The sequence below is a fragment of the Melanerpes formicivorus genome, unplaced genomic scaffold (genome assembly GCF_026170545.1).
Source record: "Melanerpes formicivorus ecotype bairdi unplaced genomic scaffold, bMelFor1.0.p_v2 SCAF_4, whole genome shotgun sequence".
NCBI classification, from domain to species: domain Eukaryota; kingdom Metazoa; phylum Chordata; class Aves; order Piciformes; family Picidae; genus Melanerpes; species Melanerpes formicivorus.
This window is the reverse complement of record NW_027142356.1, coordinates 21,703,930-21,726,676: the sequence shown is the minus strand read 5'-3', so window position 1 is coordinate 21,726,676 and position 22,747 is coordinate 21,703,930. Positions and strand designations below refer to the sequence as shown.

The window sequence follows — 22,747 nt, the reverse complement described above, 5'->3', positions numbered from 1 at the left end:
GCTATGTGTGTGTAGCATACTACTGAAAGTATGCTGCGACTTAAAGAAATTTCTGAGTATACTTAATTTAGAAATAACCCCCAACAGAGCTACATCTGGCAGTAAGGACGCTGGAATTGGGCTTGCACAGCACACAATGGCAATTAATGCTTTGGAGAAAAAGTAGTAAAACTACTCTAATAGGCTCTGGGGTACAGATAGGTCAGAACTGGGGAGGATATGTCAGAGAGACAAGTTGAAGTTTGGAGGAATATGCAGCAAAACTAATGGCTGACAAAGCATATTTCTTTTGAGAGCTAGAGTAGGACTTGAGATTGCTGAATCTAGTAGTTTATTGGGGACCAGTCAGTTATTGTCCACTGACCAGTATCACAGTATCACCAAGGTTGGAAGAGAATTCAAAAGATCATCGAGTCCAACCTGTCACCACAGACTTCATGACTAGACCATGGCACCAAATGCCATGTCCAATCCCCTCTTGAACACCTTCAGGGATGGTGAATCCATCACCTCCCTGGGCAGCCCATTCCAGTGCTGAATGACTCTCCGTGAAGAACTTTCTCCTCACCTCGAGCCTAAACTTCCCCTGCTGTAGCTTGAGACTGTGTCCTCTTGTTCTGGTGCTGGTTGCTAGAGGGAAGAGACCAACCCCTTCCTGGCTGCAACCACTTTTCAGGTAATTGTAGAGAGCAATGAGATCACCCCTGAGCCTCCTCTTCTCCAGGCTAAACAGTCCCAGCTCCCTCAGCCTCTCCTCATAGATCTTTCCTACAAAGAGGATAACAACCTTTTCATCAGTTACTGCCTTTGCAAGTTACACATGGTATGGTTTTTAAATTATTCTTGTGTAATGACACATTTATCCCAAGGTACGTTAGCAAATTACTGTATTAATAACAACCAAATTTCTGTGAAAGTGTAAATGAGGCATCCTGAAGTTTCAGTTGATATGTTAGCCTCTGACTGGGGAGATGCAGGAAAAATCTCACTCTTCTTGACAAAAGTGCGTATTTTCCAAGGTGTCCTCTACCTAAATCAACAACTGGCACTTTTCAGTTGGGTACCACTACCACTTAGAAATTTGTAAACAGATTTGCCTATTTCCTCCAGTTACATATATCTTGTGCCCTCCAAAGCAGCAGTAGGCAAATAAGTGCTTTAAAAGCATGTGCACTCTCAGTGTGTTTAAGTTAACAATGAAGCGGCCAAGGAACACTTACTGCGTTGTACAAGATTTAATACAATTAATAAGCACTTACATTGATTTCTTAAAATATTAACATGTATTGATGCAAGCTTGAGCAATTTTCTCTGAGTATTTTGGAACCCTCCTTAAAATCCTTGGAAACAGACAACTCATCAGGGCTTTGATTCTGTTGCTACACACATCACTTGAAGTAGAATAAATAAAATGTGGATATTGCACTTTGGATTAATAAAACAGAATGGCAGAATTTAGTTATCTTCCCTGTGTTTGTCTGTTGACAGGCACAACAGCTGAATCCACAATGAGCTGCTACTGGCAGAGTGATCGGTACTAACATGTCTTGCCAGAAGCTGACTGGTTTTTGCCAGTGTGTAAAAGTAAAGTTCCTGCCTTGTTTTGTGCAGAGGCCTAGAGACTTGGCCTCTTCACAGAGATTGGAGCTGAGTGGGAATTACAAGCCTCCCTTTGACATGAGGGCATTACAGAAGTTAAGAGCTGCTTCTGTTGAGGCAATGGCTCCCAGAACACATTGAGCTTCTTTCTGCAAGTACTGCAATCACTCTTGTACTGGAAAACACTAGATTCAGACAGTGGTATTTTCTGACTGTTGCAAAACAAACCCCTTTGTTTGTTTGTTTTTAATTAAATTAGTTTATGCTCAATATGCGGCAGTTCACCCAACAATTAAATGTTTAACAATGAAAAAGTGACACTGTATTGTAAATAACCATATTCTGTCCTGCTCTGAGCAAAGGACTCACCTTGTAATGAGAAAAAAGCATTTGATGGTGCCTTTAATTTTTCTGCCATGTCCATAATCTAAGATTATAAATCACATTTAACTACTGTTAACAAGTGGTATTGCTTAGTTTTTATAAATGGCTGTGTTAATATTAGGGGGGGGTTAGCTGTATGATTGATTCATTGCACTGTATTTCATGACACTGTCAAGGAAATGTCTTAGCAGAGGAAAATTTTCAGAAGAAACTAGTACAAATAAGCATACAGGAAGGCATTTTGGCTGTAAGACAAATACAGATGTAAATATACAGTGAAATGTTTCCACAAAGCATTTTGAGCACTGTTAGGTTGTTCTGCTCCTGTGACTATACTACGTAAAGTCATCTTCATTTTTCTGAGTGGCACAGTGCCATATTACATTCAGCCAGACACTGAATAAATTGGTTGCTTGTAGTTCAATCTCACAGCAGGGTATTTAATTTTAATTTTCAGTTTGCCTCTCAAGGTAAATATGACATCAATTAATATGGCAGAGATGGAGAATTCATATTAAACACTGCTGCTCCTCTGGGATGAGCTCTGTCAAAGCATGTGTGGAGAGGAATTAAACCCAGAAATTTCTCACATTTCCTCATGCTTCTGATTTTTTTGCTATGGTCAGAAAACGTCTTTGCAATCGGAGGGCTGATTTTCATCATCCTTGAAACATCTGCAAATGGTTGAGTTTACTTGTGATGTCTAGTTGAGGATGTCCTTGCTTACTGCAGGGGGGTGGTTGGACTAGCTGACCTTTGGAGGTCCCTTCCAGCTCAGACCATTCTATGATTCTGTGTGTGAAATTATTTTTTCTCATATCTTTTAAAGGTCTGTTATACTCCTGAAATTCATTCTGTAAACTCTACACTGGTGACTCATTATCTTTCTCCTGTCAGACCTTTAAAACCACTGTCTAATTACCCTTTGAGTGAGTCACAATAGCCTTTTTTCCTGAACTTTAGCTACAGTAAATGCAAGGTGCACTTAGGATAGAAGATACGAACTTGATCTAAAAAGTTTTCATAGTGTTATTTTGTAAATTTAAGATTTGTCTTTAAATTTAAGGCCCAAATTGAGAAAAGGGCATGAGTCTATATGTAAATCAAAGCCATATTTTTTTAATCCTTTGATACTAGTGCATGTATTCATGTTACTATTTCTCTTAACAGTTTATTTCTGTGCACAGATCAGTCTAACTACAGAAAAGGTAATTCTTTTCTGCTTTTCTTACATTCTGTAATGGCTCCTGAATAAAATTGCTTTTACATATATATATGCTAAGAGTATTCTGTATATTTATGTATTGAGACCGTGGTTCTTGCTTGAATTTTTTCACTGCCTCATTGCTACACAGCAGTATTCAGCAATAAAAAATACAAAATTACTGATGTCTGTGCAGTAGAAACAAATGAGTTTCTATGTAAAAACTTAAATCAGACACATTGAATGTTATATAAACATTCTTCAGTCTCTTGTTCTTAGCATTGTGTTTATTGATTCTTAAAATAATAGTTTAATAATTTTGATAGATGTCCCCTAGAAACTGGCCTGACACCATCATAATACAGCATACTTTAAAAAGCCCTTTTCTGCCAATTTTTTTTTCCCAGCAGCAGAGCCAAGCAAAGTAGCTTCTGCCTGTTTCTTCTCTTATCCAGGCTACTTGTGTTGCATCTGTAGCAATCCTCTACTGTGCCATTTATTCCAGCTGTTTCAAAGGAAGCAGCTGATAACCTATATCAGGGAATTAGTTATTTCTAACCCTGGTACAGTTACTGTGTGACCCTAAAAGCCCTTTGGGTGTCTCAGGGGCAGAAATGAGCAGTGTGGTGGATAGGCTGATTAAAGTTATAGTGCCTCTGAAAGAAATTGTTACAGTAGTGTATCCCTCGAGAGACAAATGGAACGCTTTAGCTGCTTTCAGAGTTGCCAAAAGCTCTCAAGGATTACCTTGTTAGAGCATTATATGAAGATGAGAGGATCTGATTCGGTAAGATACAGTCAAAGCCCTTAAGGGCCTTTCTCGGATTAAGTCTAACCGAAATAGATGTAATAAACACGGAAAAATTATTAAAACTAAGAATTCAGCCCTTTTTGTTAATGTATTGTTTGAAAGATATCACTTTCAAAAGAATAAAAATCCCTGGAGTTCCCAAGTGGCTTTACTTATGTGGTCAAATTCTCATGTTGTTAGTTGTTGCCAGTCAGAGGCTTTTACATGAAGGGCTGACCTTTGGGTTCCAGAAGTGCAAGTACTAATTTTGGTCATACAACCATCTTTTACAAAAGAGATATCTTGGATATCAACTAAACTCAGACTTAAATATCTGTAACAAATCAGTTTCATTGTGCCATTTCAGGTAGTTTTTAATAGCTGCTTATGAAGAATTAAAAATATTTTCTCACTAACATTCTGCTCTCTAGTCTTATCAGAAACCTCATCCATTAATGTGGCCAAAGATATATCTGATGAAATCATTCCTCTGCCTTAGTCAAAAGAGCTCAAATTCAGCCAAGAACCTGATTGTGCATGCAACTTTAATTACTTGAAGCATTGAAGTCAGTAGGGATTACATCATTAAAATGGCACATAAGCTTCCTGAGCAAGGTCCTAGGAAAGCTAATATTTTAATGCACATCTGATAAAACTGGCACAGAACAAGAATTTAAAATAAAAAGTAATATTTTTTTTTCTTGTTTTGTAGGGGCACACAGGTGATTTCATAGGTTCCTGTGGTGGTTTATAGCTATCAATAATCTCCCATAGTGGTTGCCCTATCTACTATCCCGGCATTTGCTGCTCTCACTAGTAAACAGAAGAGGACTATTAAACACAAAGCCAAGTACTCTTAATTTCAAGAGAGAGACTTTGTACAGTATGTTCTGTACAAAGCTGAAAGACTTGAAGATCACGGGTGAATGTCCTTTCTCCTTACTGACTCAAAGTCAAATTACTGAGGAACATGACAAGGACTGCACAGAAAACAGCTCTAGAGCAGCTTTGCCCATCTGCAAAGAAGTCCAGGAGAAAGACGCTCAAGGAAACCTTCCACAAAGGAAAACAAGCAGAAGTAGAGTGTACCTCCACACCTTAACTGAGAGTATCTGCAAACTAATCTTTCCTGAGGTAAATAGATACTGCATAATAATAGTAATAATAATCATAATTTAGTAGTATTTGTTTACAAATATTAAAAAAGGGGTTTATACAAGCCTTTAGGTGTAACAGTGTAGAAAAATATTCTGTTTTCAGAATTTGTGTTTTTATGTAGTTCTGCAAGGTTTTAATCCTCTTCCATTCCCTCTGCGCACAGTTTTGTGTGTTTTCACACCATCCATTCCACTGTATTTCCCTACATTTTTTGCCTTGCATTTGCAACTTTCCACTAGTTTTAATTGTTACATTTAAATCAATGTATGTCTAGAACAATATTGTTAGATGGAGATACAATTAAGAGGAAAAACCTCTATCATATTATCTAGTTATGTAAATTATCTGGTCACTTCATTAATTCACTTAACTGAATCCATACTGCTAATTACATTAGTCACTACCATTAAAATGTTTGAAAATAGCTGTTTTCATCTGCTATGATGCTAACCTCCTGCCGTACTGATTTAAAAACAATACTGTCTGTGTATACCACAAAGATATTCTTATGTCTCTTCTCAACTCAACTATATAGTACATGCACTATTTACTGTCAGGTATAGTGCATAAAGTGTTTACTGTCTGTGTAAAAATAACATGGAAAATGGAAGCACCGTAGCATTCAACACTTGGGCTTGCCTCAGATTCTGTGGAACATGTGAAAGAATTGACTGGTATAGATTGGGATCGCCAACTCTCTGTACTCAATAACATTCTATTACTTGGACATTCAGTGTACCTTACTAAAAGTACTGGAGTTTTGTTAAATGTATTCACAGACTGTTTTTCATGATTCTTCATCTATTGCCCTTTAGCTAAAACTATCTGCTTTTTACCTCTGCTGCATTTACACAGCAGAAATTAATCTCTTTAAACCATCTTTAGACATATAAAGGAAAGGGCTTTTAACTCAAGAATTAGCTTGCAAAGCACCCTTTCTGGGATTTTTAATGAAACAACAGGCATTTTTTCTCTTTAAAGCTGCCCATTATATAACCATGATTGTCTAGTTCATTTTATGGGCTTCATAAAGTCAAGGATATTATGACCATGTGTCTCAGGAACTAGTGAAGTTCAAGGTTGTCACTGATATTTGCAATTATTCAAGTCATACTCATTGCAACATTGTCCATACATAGTAGTCTGTTCTCATTCTGATTTGAGATCAAGACCTAAGTGTCTTCCTAATCCTTGGGGTTTGCTTGTTTAAAAACATATTTTTAGTTACTTAGATATTTTGTAGTGCTTTACTTAACCGTCACCAACTAACATCATCTTTCCCATTGCAAACTCCAAACCAGTAGGTTGCATCATGACCCAGACTGATGGATGAGCTCCTTAGGAAAACAGTGACTTATGCAAGAAAGTCCAGGACATAGTGCATCTAAAATACCTATTGATTAAATTTGAGCTCTAATGTAGTATGTGTGATTATTTTATTGGCTTCTTTGGATTTCTACAGAAATACAGAGAATGTCGTTCAGTGATACACAATTAATTGGATGGATTGCTGTATCAGTTTTTACAAAGATGTAATTTACATCGTGTTCATATATATGGTAGAATAGTAATTCAGTTTAGGTTTTTTCTTGGAAAACATCTCCAGAATATGTTGCCTTTCTTTCACATGCTGTTTTCTTCAGGTGTGCAAACTTTCCTATTGAAAATACAAAAAGTAAAAGATGCATTAGGAAATGCTACTTTCTTCAGGGAATGAGAACCAAGGGAAAGCCAGACCACAGCCAGCCTCACAGACAAATTCTGTCATGCAGAATATAACTGGCTGTTTCTGTTCTGAGAACATATTTTAAACTGAAAAGACTTTATTCTACATTTTGCTTCCATGGTGAGGTGAGGTTTGTTTGGGGAGGATGTGTAATAACAGAAAGCTGGGTTAGCTACATATACTTCCTAGTAGCACTGCTTTGTTGCCATCTGACAACTTGGAGGTAAAGCACATCACTGTATTTAAAATGCACAATCATTTACACACATGAACTAAGGGACTTAGTTACAGTAGAACTGGACCTGAAGACATGAATACAAACTAAACCCTAAACACACACAAGACGTGCTGTTTCTAATGACTGTACCATAGTGAAAAAGTAATTATTCTCTGTATAAAGGTGTTATGATTCAATTTTCAGCAATGACATTTTATTCAACATACCTTTTTTTCTTCCCCAGTTTGAAAGGTTAAATCTTGCACTTCAAAGAACACTGGCAAAACATAGAATAAAAGATACCAGGTATGTTCAATGGGTTTGCAACTAAATCTACTGCAAAAAACGTTTTACGGGTGAGTGGTGACTGGCAATCAGTACTTCTGGAATCTATTTTAAATTACCTTATCAAACACGCAAGTGTTTTTGAGCAACTTAGAGATTATTCAGGTGAGTCAGGCACACATGGAAAGGCAGATATGGTTGTCTATGGAGCTAGCTCAATGCTTCTGAGATCCCAGGAAAAGAATTTTAAATGCAAACAATGAGTATTATATAAAGAAATTTGGCTTACATAACCAATTGATTATGAACAATGATCAATGAACAATCATATGCTACACAGATTGACATACATGTTTTCACTGGTCTCACTTGACTTCAGGTTTTCTTTTTGAGGAACTCAGCTTGATATTTAGAACACCTTAGTACTAATCCAATACGAATCATTTGAGCCTTGTAGGGAGTGACAATTTCTTAGCATCCCATTATACATTGAGGATTCAATTTATTGAATGCGTCTGAAACAATTAGCCCCTCAGTTTAAATCTCCTTTCAGAAGTAGAGAAAAAAAATGAAGTTGGAAACTACACTGTTGCTAACCATGATAAGAGAAAATAATTGCAATGTAACTTTTAAATTATACTTGATATTTTTAGAGTCCTTTACATGCATCGACTGAAACAAAGATAGCTGGTCAGATGTGCATTGCACTTGCTGATTGGCTTATTGATCTGAATATTCTTATCCATCTTTAATTATGTGTTGCTTCCTGGAGTTTTGGTTTGAAACAATACTATGTCTAAAATTTTAATAATGCAAATGTAAAACACATTTAAATATATCGCTTTTGCATATAAATATGAGTAAGATACACAAAACCCAGGACTGTTGCAACATGAGTTTTTAATCAATGACAGTCTGTAGCATTTGGCCTCAACCCATAACCCGAGCTCAGACCACTAAAACTTTAAATTATCACAAATGCACAGGATAATATAAGATTTTACAGGATCCCAGTTTAAATTAAGTTGAAAACCGACTATTTGATCAGCAAAACGGCCTGTACACATTAAAGACAGAATAGATAACTTCTGTTAGTGCTACTTTCCATTTTTTTCTCTGTTTATCTTAATTTTTCAGGACTTTAAGTTATATTTTTATGCTCTTTACAGAAAAACTGGGGATAGAGAAGATTTTGAAAAAATAATCAGTGATCACGCTAATGCAGCAGGTAATGTAAGCTTAATAATAGACAAATACCTTAAAAGCAGATTATATATGTTATATATATATATTTATATATGTATATCTGTAAAAAAGTCTGGTTACTAAGTAATAATTTCCTTCATATGAGGGCTGCAATGGTGCTGACAACACAGAGGCTATACTGTGATCCTTGCAACTAACAGTTGAGAGTGTCAAAATTTGAGCTGAAGAGACTAGGTTCTTGAGTCTGAGCTGTCACAGAATCATCCACCCCTTAGAGAGAGTTGTAACATGCGTGCAGTAATAAGTTACAGTTTTATACTCATGAAAGATTGTTTGATCCTTTTAATCTTCTGAAGGCCTGTAGTCTGTCGGAAGAGGACTGCTGTAATGTGCAATACAGAACTGTCTGGCTACATCTGTAATAGTCTATTAACATTTCCAGGAACTGAAACATAGTACACTTAAGCTGTTAAAGCTGGTCCTGACACACAGTTGGCCTGTGACAGAGAACACTTTTCCAAATCATTCCCAGTAACAGTTGGGGAGTTGGAATATTCCCAACAGTCTGTCTGCTTGCAGTTATCCTGTTAAATTTACTAGCAGAGATGTGATCTGTTCTGTGCCAGCTGGCCTCAGTACCCCAGAATATTCCTACAGTCATTCAGTTTATTGGATCAGGCATAGTACTTACATCTATTCTTACTTTGTATTCTTTTTAAGTTTTAAAATTATTTTAATTGGGTTGAATCCCATGTGAAAATGTACATTCATTTTGTCTACATCTCTACAAGGAACATTGAGCCTTGGATCTTTCTAAACTACAACCTACTGTCTGCCTGTTTTACAGGTAACAAAAGTTTGGTTGCAGCAGGACTCCTACATGAGAGGGCCCTCAGGTTTCAGAGGTGGATCAGGGAAGGATATAGCTAATTTGATTTCATCTAGGCTGAACAGTAGTGATTTGTCTGAAACTGAGCATGATGAGTGCAGTTCTGACTAAAATATGGTTCCATGCAGGTGTTCCTGTGGAGCCTCTACGGGAATCTCTTGGTGAAGAGCTGTTCAAAATATGCTATGAAGAGGATGAACATATACTAGGAGTTATTGGAGGAACTCTTAAGGACTTCTTGAACAGTTTCACTACTCTGCTGAAGCAAAGTGGCCACAGCCAAGAAGCAGGAAAAAAGGACAGACTTGAAGAGGCTTCCATATTATGCCTGGAGAAAGATCAGGACTTCTTAAATGTGTATTATTTCTTTCCTAAGAAAATCACAAGTCTTATTCTATCTGGGATTATTAAAGCAGCAGCTCACATTTTGTATGAAACTGAGGTGGAAGTGATGCTCATGCCTCCTTGTTTCCATAATGACTGCACTGAGTTTGCAAATCAGCCTTATTTGCTGTACTCCATACAAGTCAAAACTGCAAAACCTTCCTTATCTCCATGTAAACCACAGTCTTCCCTTGTGATTCCTGCCTCTGTGTTCTGTAAGACTTTCCCATTCCATTTTATGTTTGACAAGGATATGTCAGTTCTTCAAATTGGAAATGGGATAAGAAGACTTTTGACCAGAAGAGAATTTCAAGCTAAGTCAAATTTTGAAGAGTATTTTGAAATTCTTTCCCCCAAAGTAAGCTGCACTTTTAGTGGAATAATGACAATGCTAAATATGCAGTTTACTGTACGAGTCAGAAGATGGGATAATACTGATATGAAGTCATCATCCATGGTAAGAGACTTTTTATAACCATTACTTCTGTGAGGAATTTGTTTTCTTCAGACAGAGTTAAAATAGCCACAAAACATGGTGCACTTGTTGTTGTCTACCCCTTGATATCTAATACAACTGAATAATAATGATTTAGTGAAGGCAGTCTAATGCAATTCAGATTCTGAAGCAAATACTCAGTCAAAACTCTGCTTAAGATCTTTTACACAGGTAAAATCTGTTAACTTGATTTTATAAAAAAAAGAAAAGGTTGAAATTTTGAGATAAACTCAGTAAATTGAGATAAAGCCAATGACATGCCATATCTCTGAGAATGAGGGCATCTTCAGCAGAAAGACAGTGGCAGGGAAAGTTTTACCAAAGTATTCCTTGGTCATCTGGAAGCAACTGCTCCAGGATTTGGGGAAAGTAGACATTTCCTGTGCTTGTTCAGCCTTTGGTGCCTTTGTATTTTGTTACGTTTGATATTCTGATGTTTTCACCAGATACAATCACCAAAGGTCCCACTTAGTATCAATGGATGGTATTACTTAGTATTGATTGATGGGATTACTTAGTATTTTTGCCAAAGCTGGGTCTGTGGCAAACAACCTGGGAAAGTAAAAAACATTGAATGTTCAATGACTACTTCTATTCATCACTGGCCCCAGCAGAATTCCAGTATATACCTGGATATACCAGGATACACACCTCCAGGGATGGTGACTCCACCACCTCCCTGGGCAGCCCATTCCAAAGGCTAACAACTCTCTGTGAAGAACTTCCTTCTCACCTTGAGCCTAAACTTTCCCTGGCACAGCTTGAGACTGTGTCCTCTTGTTCTGATGCTGGTTGCCTGAGAGAAAAGACCAACCCCCTCCTGGCTACAACCACCCTTCAGGTAGTTGTAGACAGCAATAAGGTCTCCAGTGAGCCTCCTCTTCTCCAGGCTAAACAATCCCAGCTCCCTCAGCCTCTCCTCTTAGGGCTTGTGCTCGAGGCCTCTCACCAGCATCATTGCCCTTCTCTGGACACATTCAAGAGTCTCAATGTCCTTCTTAAATTGAGGGGCCCAGAACTGGACACAGTACTCAAGGTGTGGCCTAACCAGTGCTGAGTACAGGGGCACAATGGCTTCCCTGTTCCTGCTGGCCACAGTATTCTTGATGCCGGCCAGGATGCCATTGGTTTTCAAAACAATGTTAAGCAGCACCTTGTTGCATATTACTCAACGGAATATAAAAGGGACATAAAAACATTTCACACTTAGTATTTTGATTCTTTACATGATTAAAATGGAAAAATTCTTCTATTTATGTCTTTAATCTTAAATTACAGTGAATATTGAACATCCTATGATAAAACTGAAGCAGATTTTCTCATTTTGTCTTCAAGGAAAGTATTGCAGGAACTAAACACTAGAATTATTAGCAGAAATTCATAGGCCACTATAGTCAGTAGCATTTTAGCAGTAGACAAAAATGCACAAAATTCTTATCTTTGTTTTCCTCTTTATTAAGCTAAAACTGATACTTAAACTTAATTAGGTGTTTATTCTTAAGGTGTGGTTGAACTTTTACACCAGAAGGCTCAAGGAAAATAGATTTATTTGATGGCTCTATGGTTTAGCACCCTATGTTTTCTCTTAAAAGAAAATGTAAGGACTTTGGACCAGTCTGATTTCCATACATTTCAGCAAAATGTTTTTCCTCTTGAGAACATTGCTTTTAAGCCTTGATTCATGATTTCCATGATTTTCATGAATTCTTGCTTCTTTGACTTTTCAGGTAATGGATCTTAAAGGCCAAATGATCTATATTTTTGAATCCAGTGCCATACTATTCTTGGGATCTCCCTGTGTGGATAGATTAGAAGATTTTACTGGGCGTGGATTGTATCTCTCAGATATTCCCATTCACAATGCACTGAGAGATGTTGTTCTGATAGGAGAGCAGGCTAGAGCTCAGGATGGACTGAAGAAGAGGTTAGGAAAGCTAAAAGCAACCCTTGAGCAGGCTCATCAAGCACTTGAAGAAGAAAAGAAGAAGACTGTAGATCTCCTGTTTTCAATTTTTCCTGGAGAGGTTGCTCAGCAGCTGTGGCAGGGACAGGTTGTGCAAGCCAAGAAATTCAATAATGTCACTATGCTTTTCTCTGACATCGTTGGATTCACTGCCATCTGTTCCCAGTGCTCACCTATGCAGGTTATCACCATGCTTAATGAGCTCTATACTCGCTTTGATTACCAATGTGGAGAGCTAGATGTCTACAAGGTACACAATTTATTACATTTCTGTGGGGTTCTGGGACGGGAAATAAAATTAAGACTAAATGGGATAGGAGATAATAGAAGTCCAAAAAATATTTTGCCCTAAACCTTCATTCTGAGGAAGATATATTAAGATAAATCAGAAGAGAAACAAATAATAAACCCAAAACAAAATAAAACAAACAAAAATAATCAAATCCCAAACCAAAATTAAAAAAAACACCACAGAAGAAAATCAACAGAATCAGCCATTCACACAGCCAAGGGAGAAACCCATTAATTTTAATGACAGTGCAATGAATCTGGAATAAATAGGTGTTTAATGTAACTAAGTGTGCCTGGCAGCAAGCAGGCAAGCAAGGAAAAGTATTTTAGCATCATGCCCAGCAGTAAATACACGTTGTGCAATTTTTCCTTTTGAATGATCCTGCAGGATTTGCCCAGCTCTTAAATAATTTAGCATAACAAATAAGACTGAGTCAATATGTAGGTAGAATTTGTACGAAAGCCACAGGCTATTCTTTAACATGTCAAACAATCTAACAGTAAGGAACAATGTGCCTGTTTTAGGTTGAGACTATTGGAGATGCCTACTGTGTCGCTGGAGGTTTACACAAAGAAAGTGAAACCCATGCTGTTCAAATAGCATTGATGGCTCTGAAGATGATGGAACTGTCAGATGAGGTGGTGTCTCCCCATGGAGAGCCTATCAAGGTCATATATTTTATTGTATTTTAGGTGGTTAAAGAGGGTGTTTTTTAGTTGCTTCTGGGGTTTTTGTCTCAAGGAAGTTTCACAGCATTGCATTAACTCAGACCTAAATTGGGGAATCAACTGTGTATCACTGAAGAAAATGGCTTTTTTTGTTCTGTGAATGAGAGTTTTGTGAAGAGGTAAAGATGAAACACAGATCTGAAAATCAACCCAAAAGACTTTAATGCATTGAAATCAGCAGGTGCATGCTGACATGCAGCAGGATTTGTTTCAGTATCAGTGGTATGGAATATTGTGTTACTGTTTTCTAACTGGGTGAATAATCCTCTCTCAAAATTAGATCAAATAATGTCTAAGCCTTTTGAGGTAGCAGGTATATATATGAATCATCAAAGGCATGTTCTCAGTGCAGTAATCCACACATCTTTAAAGGATTCAGTTGCAGTTCTTGTTCTACAGTCTGATACTGAACCACTACCATAAGATGATGGTGTTAATGCTGTCAAAGTAACTGTTAGATTCAGTGGTAGTTACATCAGTGGCTTCTTTTCAATGAGGACACATATATGTACTGAACTTTTTGTGTAGGTTTACCTTTCACTGTGAAAAAAAACCCCAGAAAGGCCTTTGTGCATGACAAATGATGTGCACCTTCTATTAAATTCAAATGCCCTTCAGTGGTGTCCCGTTATTTTTAATATGGGTGTCTCAGTTTATTGTCTTTTTTTTTGTTCATTTTAACATTTATCTGTTTATTGATTCATTTAGAAAACTTCCAGCTTCTTTGATGTTAGGTGAAGGGATATTTGTATTTCAAGACAAAGGAAATGGTAATTAGAGGATTACAGGCTCTGCATTTATGAGAGGGAACAGCAGTATTGTATTTTAAATAAATGTTGTGCTTTTTGTATTTCACAACATCAAATTAAATTAAGCTTAAACGGTCTGGAAGCATCTTGACAATATTATAATGTGTTTATCATTTCCACACAAATGCTACCTCTATAATTTTGATTGAGAAACGTTATTATGTATTTTAAAGTAATTTTAAAATAGAAAAAAAAAAATTATAACTACCTACTTGAAGCTTCTTGGAAGAAAAATGGAACAGTTTTGGTTTTAATGAAAGCATGCCTCTATTTTAATAAAATGTTTCATAAAAGCATTGGCTGTTTTGCAAGCAAGAGATATGTCACACTGTCAATTTATATACCAGATGTCAAACGCATGACTGGAAGTGGCTTACTTTAAATCACACTTGTTTGTCAGTGTGCATATTTCAGCCATCTTTGCTATGTGAGTGGATTTTGCTTTTGTTGCAGGCTTTTTTTGCTTTTCTGCTCAAAATTAGAAATGGTGACTTCTTCATGATATGACATTCTCTTGATATGTAAAAAGTAGCACCCAGAGTAGACATGCAAGCTTCCCAACATCACGCCATGTATCAGAGTGCTATTCCGAAGAGAGCACATCTACAGATGTATAATGCACATAAGAAAATGAACACATCTCAAAAAAGAAAGATATAAAAAAGGAACACTAAAAGCAGCACCAGCTAGGGAAAACTCAAAAATCCGAGTGTGAGTTACAACAAAAATGTTTCAGCTGCTTTATAATTCGATTATCAAGGTTTATTTATAGTAAGAATTACTTACTATGAATGGAAGGCAAGGTAAACTTCCCTAGTTTCCACAGGCAGTGATGATCAGAATACAGACATTTTAAGGACACAGTACTGATTCAAGTTACAATAGTTACTCAATTTTGTTTTTATTTTTTAATAAAGGATGAATGTCTATAACTGAATATAACCATTTAATTTTGCCTAATAATGCTGTTTTCTGTCTTTTATTTAAAGATGCGTATTGGCCTTCATTCTGGATCTGTCTTTGCTGGAGTTGTTGGGGTTAAAATGCCTCGCTATTGCCTTTTTGGAAATAATGTAACTCTTGCCAATAAGTTTGAATCTTGCAGCATACCTAGGAAAATAAATGTCAGCCCAACAACTTACAGGTACGATCTTTCACATTTCATATGAAGTGGTTACTGTAATAGCTCATTATCTCCCTGTTCTTTGTTGTGGGTTTTGGGTTTGGTTTGTTGTTTGTTTTTTTCTCTGAAGTACTGCTGTTTATTTTCCTTTTTATCTGACTGCTCATGAAGGCACCATGGTTATTTTTAGTTAGAATGCAACTAGCACCAGCAAGAAAAAAATGAAATAGAACAGCAGATATTTATTTTTTCAGATGCTACATTTTAAATAAATGGACTGTCTGGGCCAATTTTGTTCCTTACCCTGCATCTGTGTACCTCTTGCTGTATTGTTTTTTCTCTTGCCTCATATAGGTCGCTTCTCTTTGAGCTATGTGACTTTCCAGTGTGAACTGGATGCCAAATTTTTTACAGGTGCCCTTGAAAATAACAACATAATGGAACAATTCTCCTTTGGTTAGGGGATATGAATGAAAAGGTCACAATGAATCAAGCATGCTAATGTTTAGTTTATACAGGTCTTGATCCCAACCCAGTTTAAAACTTTTAGTATGGAACTTAGGCTGTACTATTTATTCACTCAAATCAGATATTTTTAGTATTGTGGGCTATGTGATTTGCAGGCAGCTAGCAGGCTGTCCTGTGGGAAATACAGTCTGAACCTAATACTCTCTTTTATATTCTGTTTATTTGTACTTAAATATCACCTTGCAACATATTCATGGGCAAGTAAAAGTGTCTTATTGGAGCCAGACACCTATAGGGACAATAGGTCCCTAAAATAATAAATATCTGCTTTGAATTTGATGGTAACAACAGTCTGCATCTGAACTCCAAGTCCAGGTCTAAATTTTATGCTACTGAGATGATAAAGACTATTGTTTCTTCCAGAGTATCCAAAAGTTGTGTAAGAATGAACTCTAGGGAGTGACACTAGTCTCTCACAAAGCAATATGGCTGGTTGAGTATAATAACTGCAAATATGCCATTGCTGTAGCCTGGACAAACAGTTCCTACTAAGCTTGTGCCCACTGCTATGTATCTGATACTGCCTTCTGGCAAGGTTCTGTGTCCAATGTCAGAGAGTTTGGCATGGGATCCTGACATCCCCTGCAGCATTTGCTGTGTGATTTACAGAATGCTAAACTTTAGATTATCTCATATAGGTATTTAGATAAAGGTAGCACAGATATCGGGGTGCACAGAAAGTAACCTTTCCATGCACTCTAAACAAATAAAGAGACAGTATTAGCATCACCAGTGCTTATGTATGTTACAAGAACAGTGCTGGCTAACAGTGATTTTTTTTCCATATCCATAGGGAAAATCCTTCTGAATAAAACTGACTATGGTATTTTCTTAAGCCTATTAGAGACTTTGTCCACACAAGATTTGCCTGTGTCTTATGCATAAGTGGGTTTCTGCACAACTATGTATTCATCTTAGAAGAATATCTGAAATCAGTATATGTTGAAAAAAGAAGATAATTAATTCTCTGAGTGCCTAGAAAATAGGGAATTTGGTTAAATGGTCAACTATTGTTATTCTTGCTGTGGTGTGTTTGTTGGTTTTGTTGAAGGTTTGTTAACCTTCATTTTGTTTATTCTTTTTTTTCTTTTTAATTGGTACACCAATTCTGAACATATATTGATAAGCTGTGCACCCTGCACAGCTCGTGTATACTGCAGTAGTTATTTGAAAGCTTGGATACCAGTCATCGTTATTTATCCCAACAGATTAGCAATCTCTGTTTCAGATAACTGGGTTTAGTGCATCTTTTTCAAAGAATCATAGAATTATTAGGGTTGGAAGGGACCTCCAGGATCATCTAGTTCCAGCCCTGCTGCCATACGCAGGGACACCTCACACTAGATCAGGTTGCTCAGAGCCACATCCAGCCTGAACTTAAAAACCCCCAGGGATGGGGTTTCTACCACCTCCCTGGGCAACCTGTTCATGTCTCACCACTCTCATGATGAAAAACTTCTTCCTAACATCCAATCTGAATCTACCCATTTCTATTTTTTTTGCATTCCCCCTAGTCCTATCATTACCTGACACCTGAAAAAGCCCTCACCAGCTTTCTTGTAGGCCCCCTTAAGATACTGGAAGGCCACAATAAGGTCTCCTTGGAGCCTTCTCTTCTCCAGACTGAATAGCCCTAACTCTTTCAGTCTGTCCTCATAGGAGAGGAGCTCCAGCCCTCTGATCATCCTCATGGCCCTTCTCTGGACATGCTCCAGCATGTTCACATCCTTCTTGTAATACAGGCTCCAGAACTAAACGCATTACTCCAGGTGGGGTCTCACAAGAGCAAAGTAGAGGGAAAGAATGGCCTCCCTTGACCTGCTGGCTATACTTCTCTTGATGCAGCCCAGCATGTGATTGGCTTTCTGGGCTGCAAGTGCACACTGGTGGCTCTTGTTGAGCTTCTTATCCACCAGCACCCCCAAGTCCTTTAATTTAGGGCTGCTCTCAAGCCATTTGCTGCCTAGCCTATATCAGTGCTTGGGATTGCTCTGACCCAGTGGCTTGGCCTTCACCTATTAAAGTTGTGACCTTGTCATAGAAGGCCACCAGGTTTGTCAGGCAGGATTTGCTCTTGGTGAAGCCGTGTCGATTGTACCCAATCACCTCTTTGTTATTCTACCTCAGCAGTGCCTCCAGAAGGATCTGCTTCATGATCTTACTGGGCACAGAGGTGAGACTGACTGGCCTATAGTTCCCTGGGTCATCCCTCTTTCTCTTTTTGAAAATGGGGGTTATGTTTCCCCTTTTCAAGTCAGTGGGGACTTCCCTGGATTGCCATGGCTTTTGGGATATAGTAGAGAATGGTTTAGCAACCTTATCCACCAGTTCCCTCAGCACCCATGGATGTATCTCATTGGATCCCATGGACTTGAACACTTTCAGGTTCTTCAGATGACCACGAACCTGATCTTCACTCATTATGGGCAGTTTCTTCTTCCAGTCTCTGCCATTATCTTCCATTATTCTGGGAGCATGGCTGGAGCCCTTGCCAGTGAAGATTGAGGTAAAGAAGTCATTGAGAACCTCAGCCTTCTCAATATCACTTGTCACCAGTTTACCTGTTTCCTTTCTGAGGGGGCCCACAACTTCCCTAGTCTTCTTTTATATATACCCATAGAAAGTTTTACTGTTCCCCTTGATCTCCCTGGCTAGATTCTAACTGAGCTTTAGCTTTTCTAACCAGGTCTCTTGCTGCTCAGGCAGCTTCCTTATATGCCCCCATTCCAGCTGTCCTTTCTTCTACTCCTTGTAGAGTTTCTTTTTGTGTGCCAGCGTGTCCAGGAGCTCCTTGCTCATCCAGCTAGGTTTCCTAGCATTCTTTCCTGTTTTCCTCTCTGTGGCTATACTTTGCTCCTGGGCACAGGGAGGGGTGATCCTTGAACACTGATCAGCTGTCCTGGGCCCCTCTTCCCTCTAGGGCTTTGTCCCACAATCCCTGAAGTGATCAAAGTCTGCATGCCTAAAGTCCAGGGTTGTAAGCTTCGGATACGTCCTCCTAGTTGCCCTGAGGATCTTCAATTCTATTGCTTCTATTCGCTGTTAGCAAAAAAGCAAGATTATTAGAATAGGTAAGATCAGAATAGTTAATGAACTTTTCAGTATTTCATTAGTTGAGACATTAATTATGGTGCCAGTTTCATGTGCAAATCTGAGCTAGCTTTCAGTACTAAATGAGTTTTGAAACTATTTACAACAAACAGCACCTACATGCAAAACACTGACCAGACAAAGGCCATACTCCTTTTTGCACTGGTGCACAGGTTAAAAGGTCATCAAGGTTACCAAATAAAGAGTATTTTTTTATATTGTCAGTTAATAACTATTATATGGGATTCTGCTCTGCTGTACATGAAGAATTACTGAATGTCTGTGCTTATAGTAACAGTGACCGATTAATTTTTAATCAACATGATTAATTTTTGTTCTAGGTTGTTAAAGGAATATCCAGGTTTTGTGTTCACACCTCGCTCAAGAGAAGAGCTTCCACCAAATTTTCCAAGTGATATCCCTGGAATTTGCTATTTTCTGGATGCTTATATTCAAGGAACAAATTCACAGACTTGGTTTCAAAAGAGAGATTTGGGAGATGGCAATGCCAATTTTTTGGGTGAGGAAACAGGCATAGACTAAATTGCACACTCACAGGTGTATGGAATACATTTTAAAATATTTAGATGTTTTTGTATAAATTAAAAAAAGATTTTAAAATATCTGAATCATGAAAGCACTTTAGGTTGATAACAATTGAAAGCCAGTATTAAAATTTCAGGAAGTATGTCACTGACTACTTTTCATTTTTCCTTTGCATAAAGAACATAGTCACTAAAATAATGTTGCAATGTCACTGTTGAAGATTCTACTAAAATCTATGTTTTCCCTGTGGTAATTTCTAAGTACTATGTAACAACTCTCTCAGTTCTCTCTGTGCTGAGAATTCTAGATGTATTATATATGCAGTGTGTCAGGAAATGTAATGTGCAAGTGATGCAGCCACATTCGGTGTTGTGAGCTGGTGCTTATTGATGACTATTACAATATTTTCTTAGTGATTCAATACGAAAATATACACTAAAATATTGTCACTGCTATCACATCCTCCTTCCAGTGCATCGTTTGGGCCCCATCCTAGAAGCTGCTGACCATCTTCTAACACCGACTGGAGTTAATGTGTTGAGGGTGCTCAGCATCTTTTGGATCAGGCTGCTGATTGTAGCTAATACACATACACATAGCAGGGTTTGTCGCTTACTGTTTCTTGAACTTTATTTTGTGTATAAAACAAATATAGATTAAATCACTGTATTATCACATACTAAAGCCTCTGTAATCATCAAACAGTATTTTAGTTCTTGGCGTTTTTAAAATACTTTACAAAAATAATATCCACTTGCTATTATGTACAAGAGCAATAAATGTTTTCTTTGAAATGTTTTAAAAGAAGTGTAATAAAAGATGTTTTGGAGTGTTTGCTTAGAAAGGACATTCCAGTCAGACTGTCTAAAATGGAACAGAAGCACAACACTTTAAAGCTATGATCCTTACTCAAGGGCAGCGATGTGGGTATGACATGATATTGGAATGCCTACGGCATGCTCACTTTATAGTTGCCCGGGGAATCTACAGGTGAAGAGAAATGCTTTAAAACATATGAACACATATATGAAGCATTGATATCACCACAGTACAAGCTTTTCAGTTGTGGATGGTAGAACATGAATGGAGAACTCTCAAGGGTCTGCCTCTAGAACTGGCAGAATAGTTATGAGCCCTGAGTTTGGGATTCTGCACAGAAATTTTGCTGTGCTGTGTGGTCTGTTTCAAATTGCAGGCTGGAGAACTGAACTTCTTACACACATACAAATATTTCCAGTTGTATTATTACATTTTAATTATTATTCTGATCTCTTGATCTCCTGGGTTTTGACATACCAAGCTACCTGAAACAAAATCAGGTTTTGATCTCTGAATATTTACAGGGAACCATTACATAAGGGCTAAACTGCCATTCTATTAATTTTCTGAACTTGACTGATTTACTCTGAAACTTGATACAGTGTTTTATCCTGCTGTTTTGTAACAGAACATGTACCATCAGAGCCTTGAGAAAAACCTAAGGGATTCGCACTAAGAACATCGAAAAAGCATATTTTAATTAAGATTTTCTGTAAGCAGCATCTGAGCAAAACTTGAAACATTGGTTCTTGCTATTGCCTGAGATCTCCTATATCCATCCAAGATGCTTAGAAATAATTTTGTGACACAAAATGCAACTTGAAAGTCTTTCTGTATATTGTACATGTACACACATCTCTCTCTTGCGTGCATCATATATATGCACACACACACACACACACACACATACACATATTTGTAACATCTTTTAACAGCAGTGTTTCAAAGAAACAAGAACTATGCAAATCTTGGTGACTGATCTTTACATTATTTTGGTTGGACAGTTCTGTTCTCCTGACATAAATATCCAGAGGCTAGTAGCAGTCCCACGTGGGTGCTCTTGGATTTAGAAATGTGGGAGTATTTGACTACTGATTCTTCACTACGTTCATGATGTTAAGTCACTAATGACTGAAGTCATTAGGAATCTACCCATCCCTGTCATTCATCTGCTGAATGTTAAATAACAAATAGGCTTTTAAATAAAAAAGAATTCTTTCTACATATTTATCAAATGGGAAGGAGTATTGGTGGACTGGATTCTCAAAGCCAGACTTCACATAAATCTGTAATTCAGTAAGATGTTCATGGCAGTTCCTGACATCTTCCTAAGTGTATCTTTGTAAAATAAAATGTGCCCTAGGCCAAAGTTATTATTACAGATCAAATTAATCTTCCAACATTACTTATATTACTCTCTATTTTTGAACATGCCCTAGGCTACGTTACCAGCTGGGATAGAATTTCTGTAAAATTCCTTTTTATTTCACTAAGTTGTGGGTTTTTTTTCTGAAAAGTTGAAAACATTCGTTCAAAAAGTTAAAAACTTCATCCTTAGTTCAGAAGAGAATTCTGATCAGGTGCTTATGCGTACATGTGAAACAATATGCATGACTCTCAGTGAAGTATTTAAGACAATGATCCAAGAAAGTGCTTTAAAATGTCCAGACTTGTTCTGCAAAAAGACCCACAAGTCTATGTTTAGCTTTAAGCCTCACTGAAGGATTTACATCTCACTGAAGCTGTTCCTCTGTTTAAGTGTTTTGCTGAATGAATATGTACTTAATAAGGGACAATTATTTTTAACTAATCTTTTCACTTGAATTAAAGCCAGTGGGAGGAAAAAAAAAAAGAAAAAAAGGAGTCAGAAAGCCAATAAGCACATTGTTGAGATAAAAAGAAGGCAGTTTAGCTGCTGTAGTATCAGGAGATCTTGCGAGGAAATAAACCAGCTGTTTTTAAGCTGATGTCTTGTACAGTATTGTGTTGTATGATACCACGAAAGTCTTCAGAGACTGCAATGCTGTTTATATAACTAGAAATGCCTTAGTATTATATTAAGGAGTTCTGTTATTATGTGAATTTTTATTTTATTAGTTCATTAAGATTCTGTGGGGCTGATACATATTCACATTTACACTATGATGGAAGGCACACTTTTATCAGAGTGCAGTTTCTTTTCCAAAGAGGTGTAAATGACTCTTGAAATAAATGAAAAGTGAGTCCTTTGAATCTTAACAGTGACACGGCTAAAGTGAAAGCTGTAGCTAAAGAATTCAACTAATTTTACTTCATTCACTCAACACCTGGCAAGATTTCAGGGAGATGTTGGAAAAAAATTCTCATTGCTGGTGTCAGAGGAAGTGCAATTAGTGTGAAGCTGATGTTTTCTTTCTCTTTGAACTACTGTGCAAAACCAAAGCAAACAAACACTGAAACTGACAAAACAGTGATGTGTGCACTGGAACACAGTAGAGCCTCGGGACAGATCAACTTTTTCCTGTGAAATTG

The 22,747-nt window shown here is 37.5% G+C and overlaps 1 protein-coding gene across 4 annotated transcripts in view; it reads left to right on the top strand.

The window, feature by feature from the left end:
• The window catches only part of GUCY1A1 (guanylate cyclase 1 soluble subunit alpha 1), a 35,097-nt gene extending 12,750 nt beyond the window's left edge, over nt 1-22,347 (top strand). For 2 of the 4 annotated variants that reach the window (XM_068137218.1, XM_068137220.1), the window contains exons 2-10: nt 3,154-3,191; nt 4,690-5,111; nt 7,323-7,384; nt 8,533-8,591; nt 9,587-10,299; nt 12,066-12,551; nt 13,118-13,261; nt 15,120-15,274; nt 19,213-22,347. In XM_068137218.1, the coding sequence (XP_067993319.1) occupies nt 4,863-5,111; nt 7,323-7,384; nt 8,533-8,591; nt 9,587-10,299; nt 12,066-12,551; nt 13,118-13,261; nt 15,120-15,274; nt 19,213-19,414 (2,070 nt within the window). In that variant the 5' untranslated portion in view covers nt 3,154-3,191; nt 4,690-4,862 and the 3' untranslated portion in view covers nt 19,415-22,347. The remainder of the gene's footprint in view (nt 1-3,153; nt 3,192-4,689; nt 5,112-7,322; nt 7,385-8,532; nt 8,592-9,586; nt 10,300-12,065; nt 12,552-13,117; nt 13,262-15,119; nt 15,275-19,212) is intronic. The other 2 variants (XM_068137219.1, XM_068137221.1) reach the window with 1 other exon arrangement.
• Nucleotides 22,348-22,747: the final 400 nt, after the last annotated feature.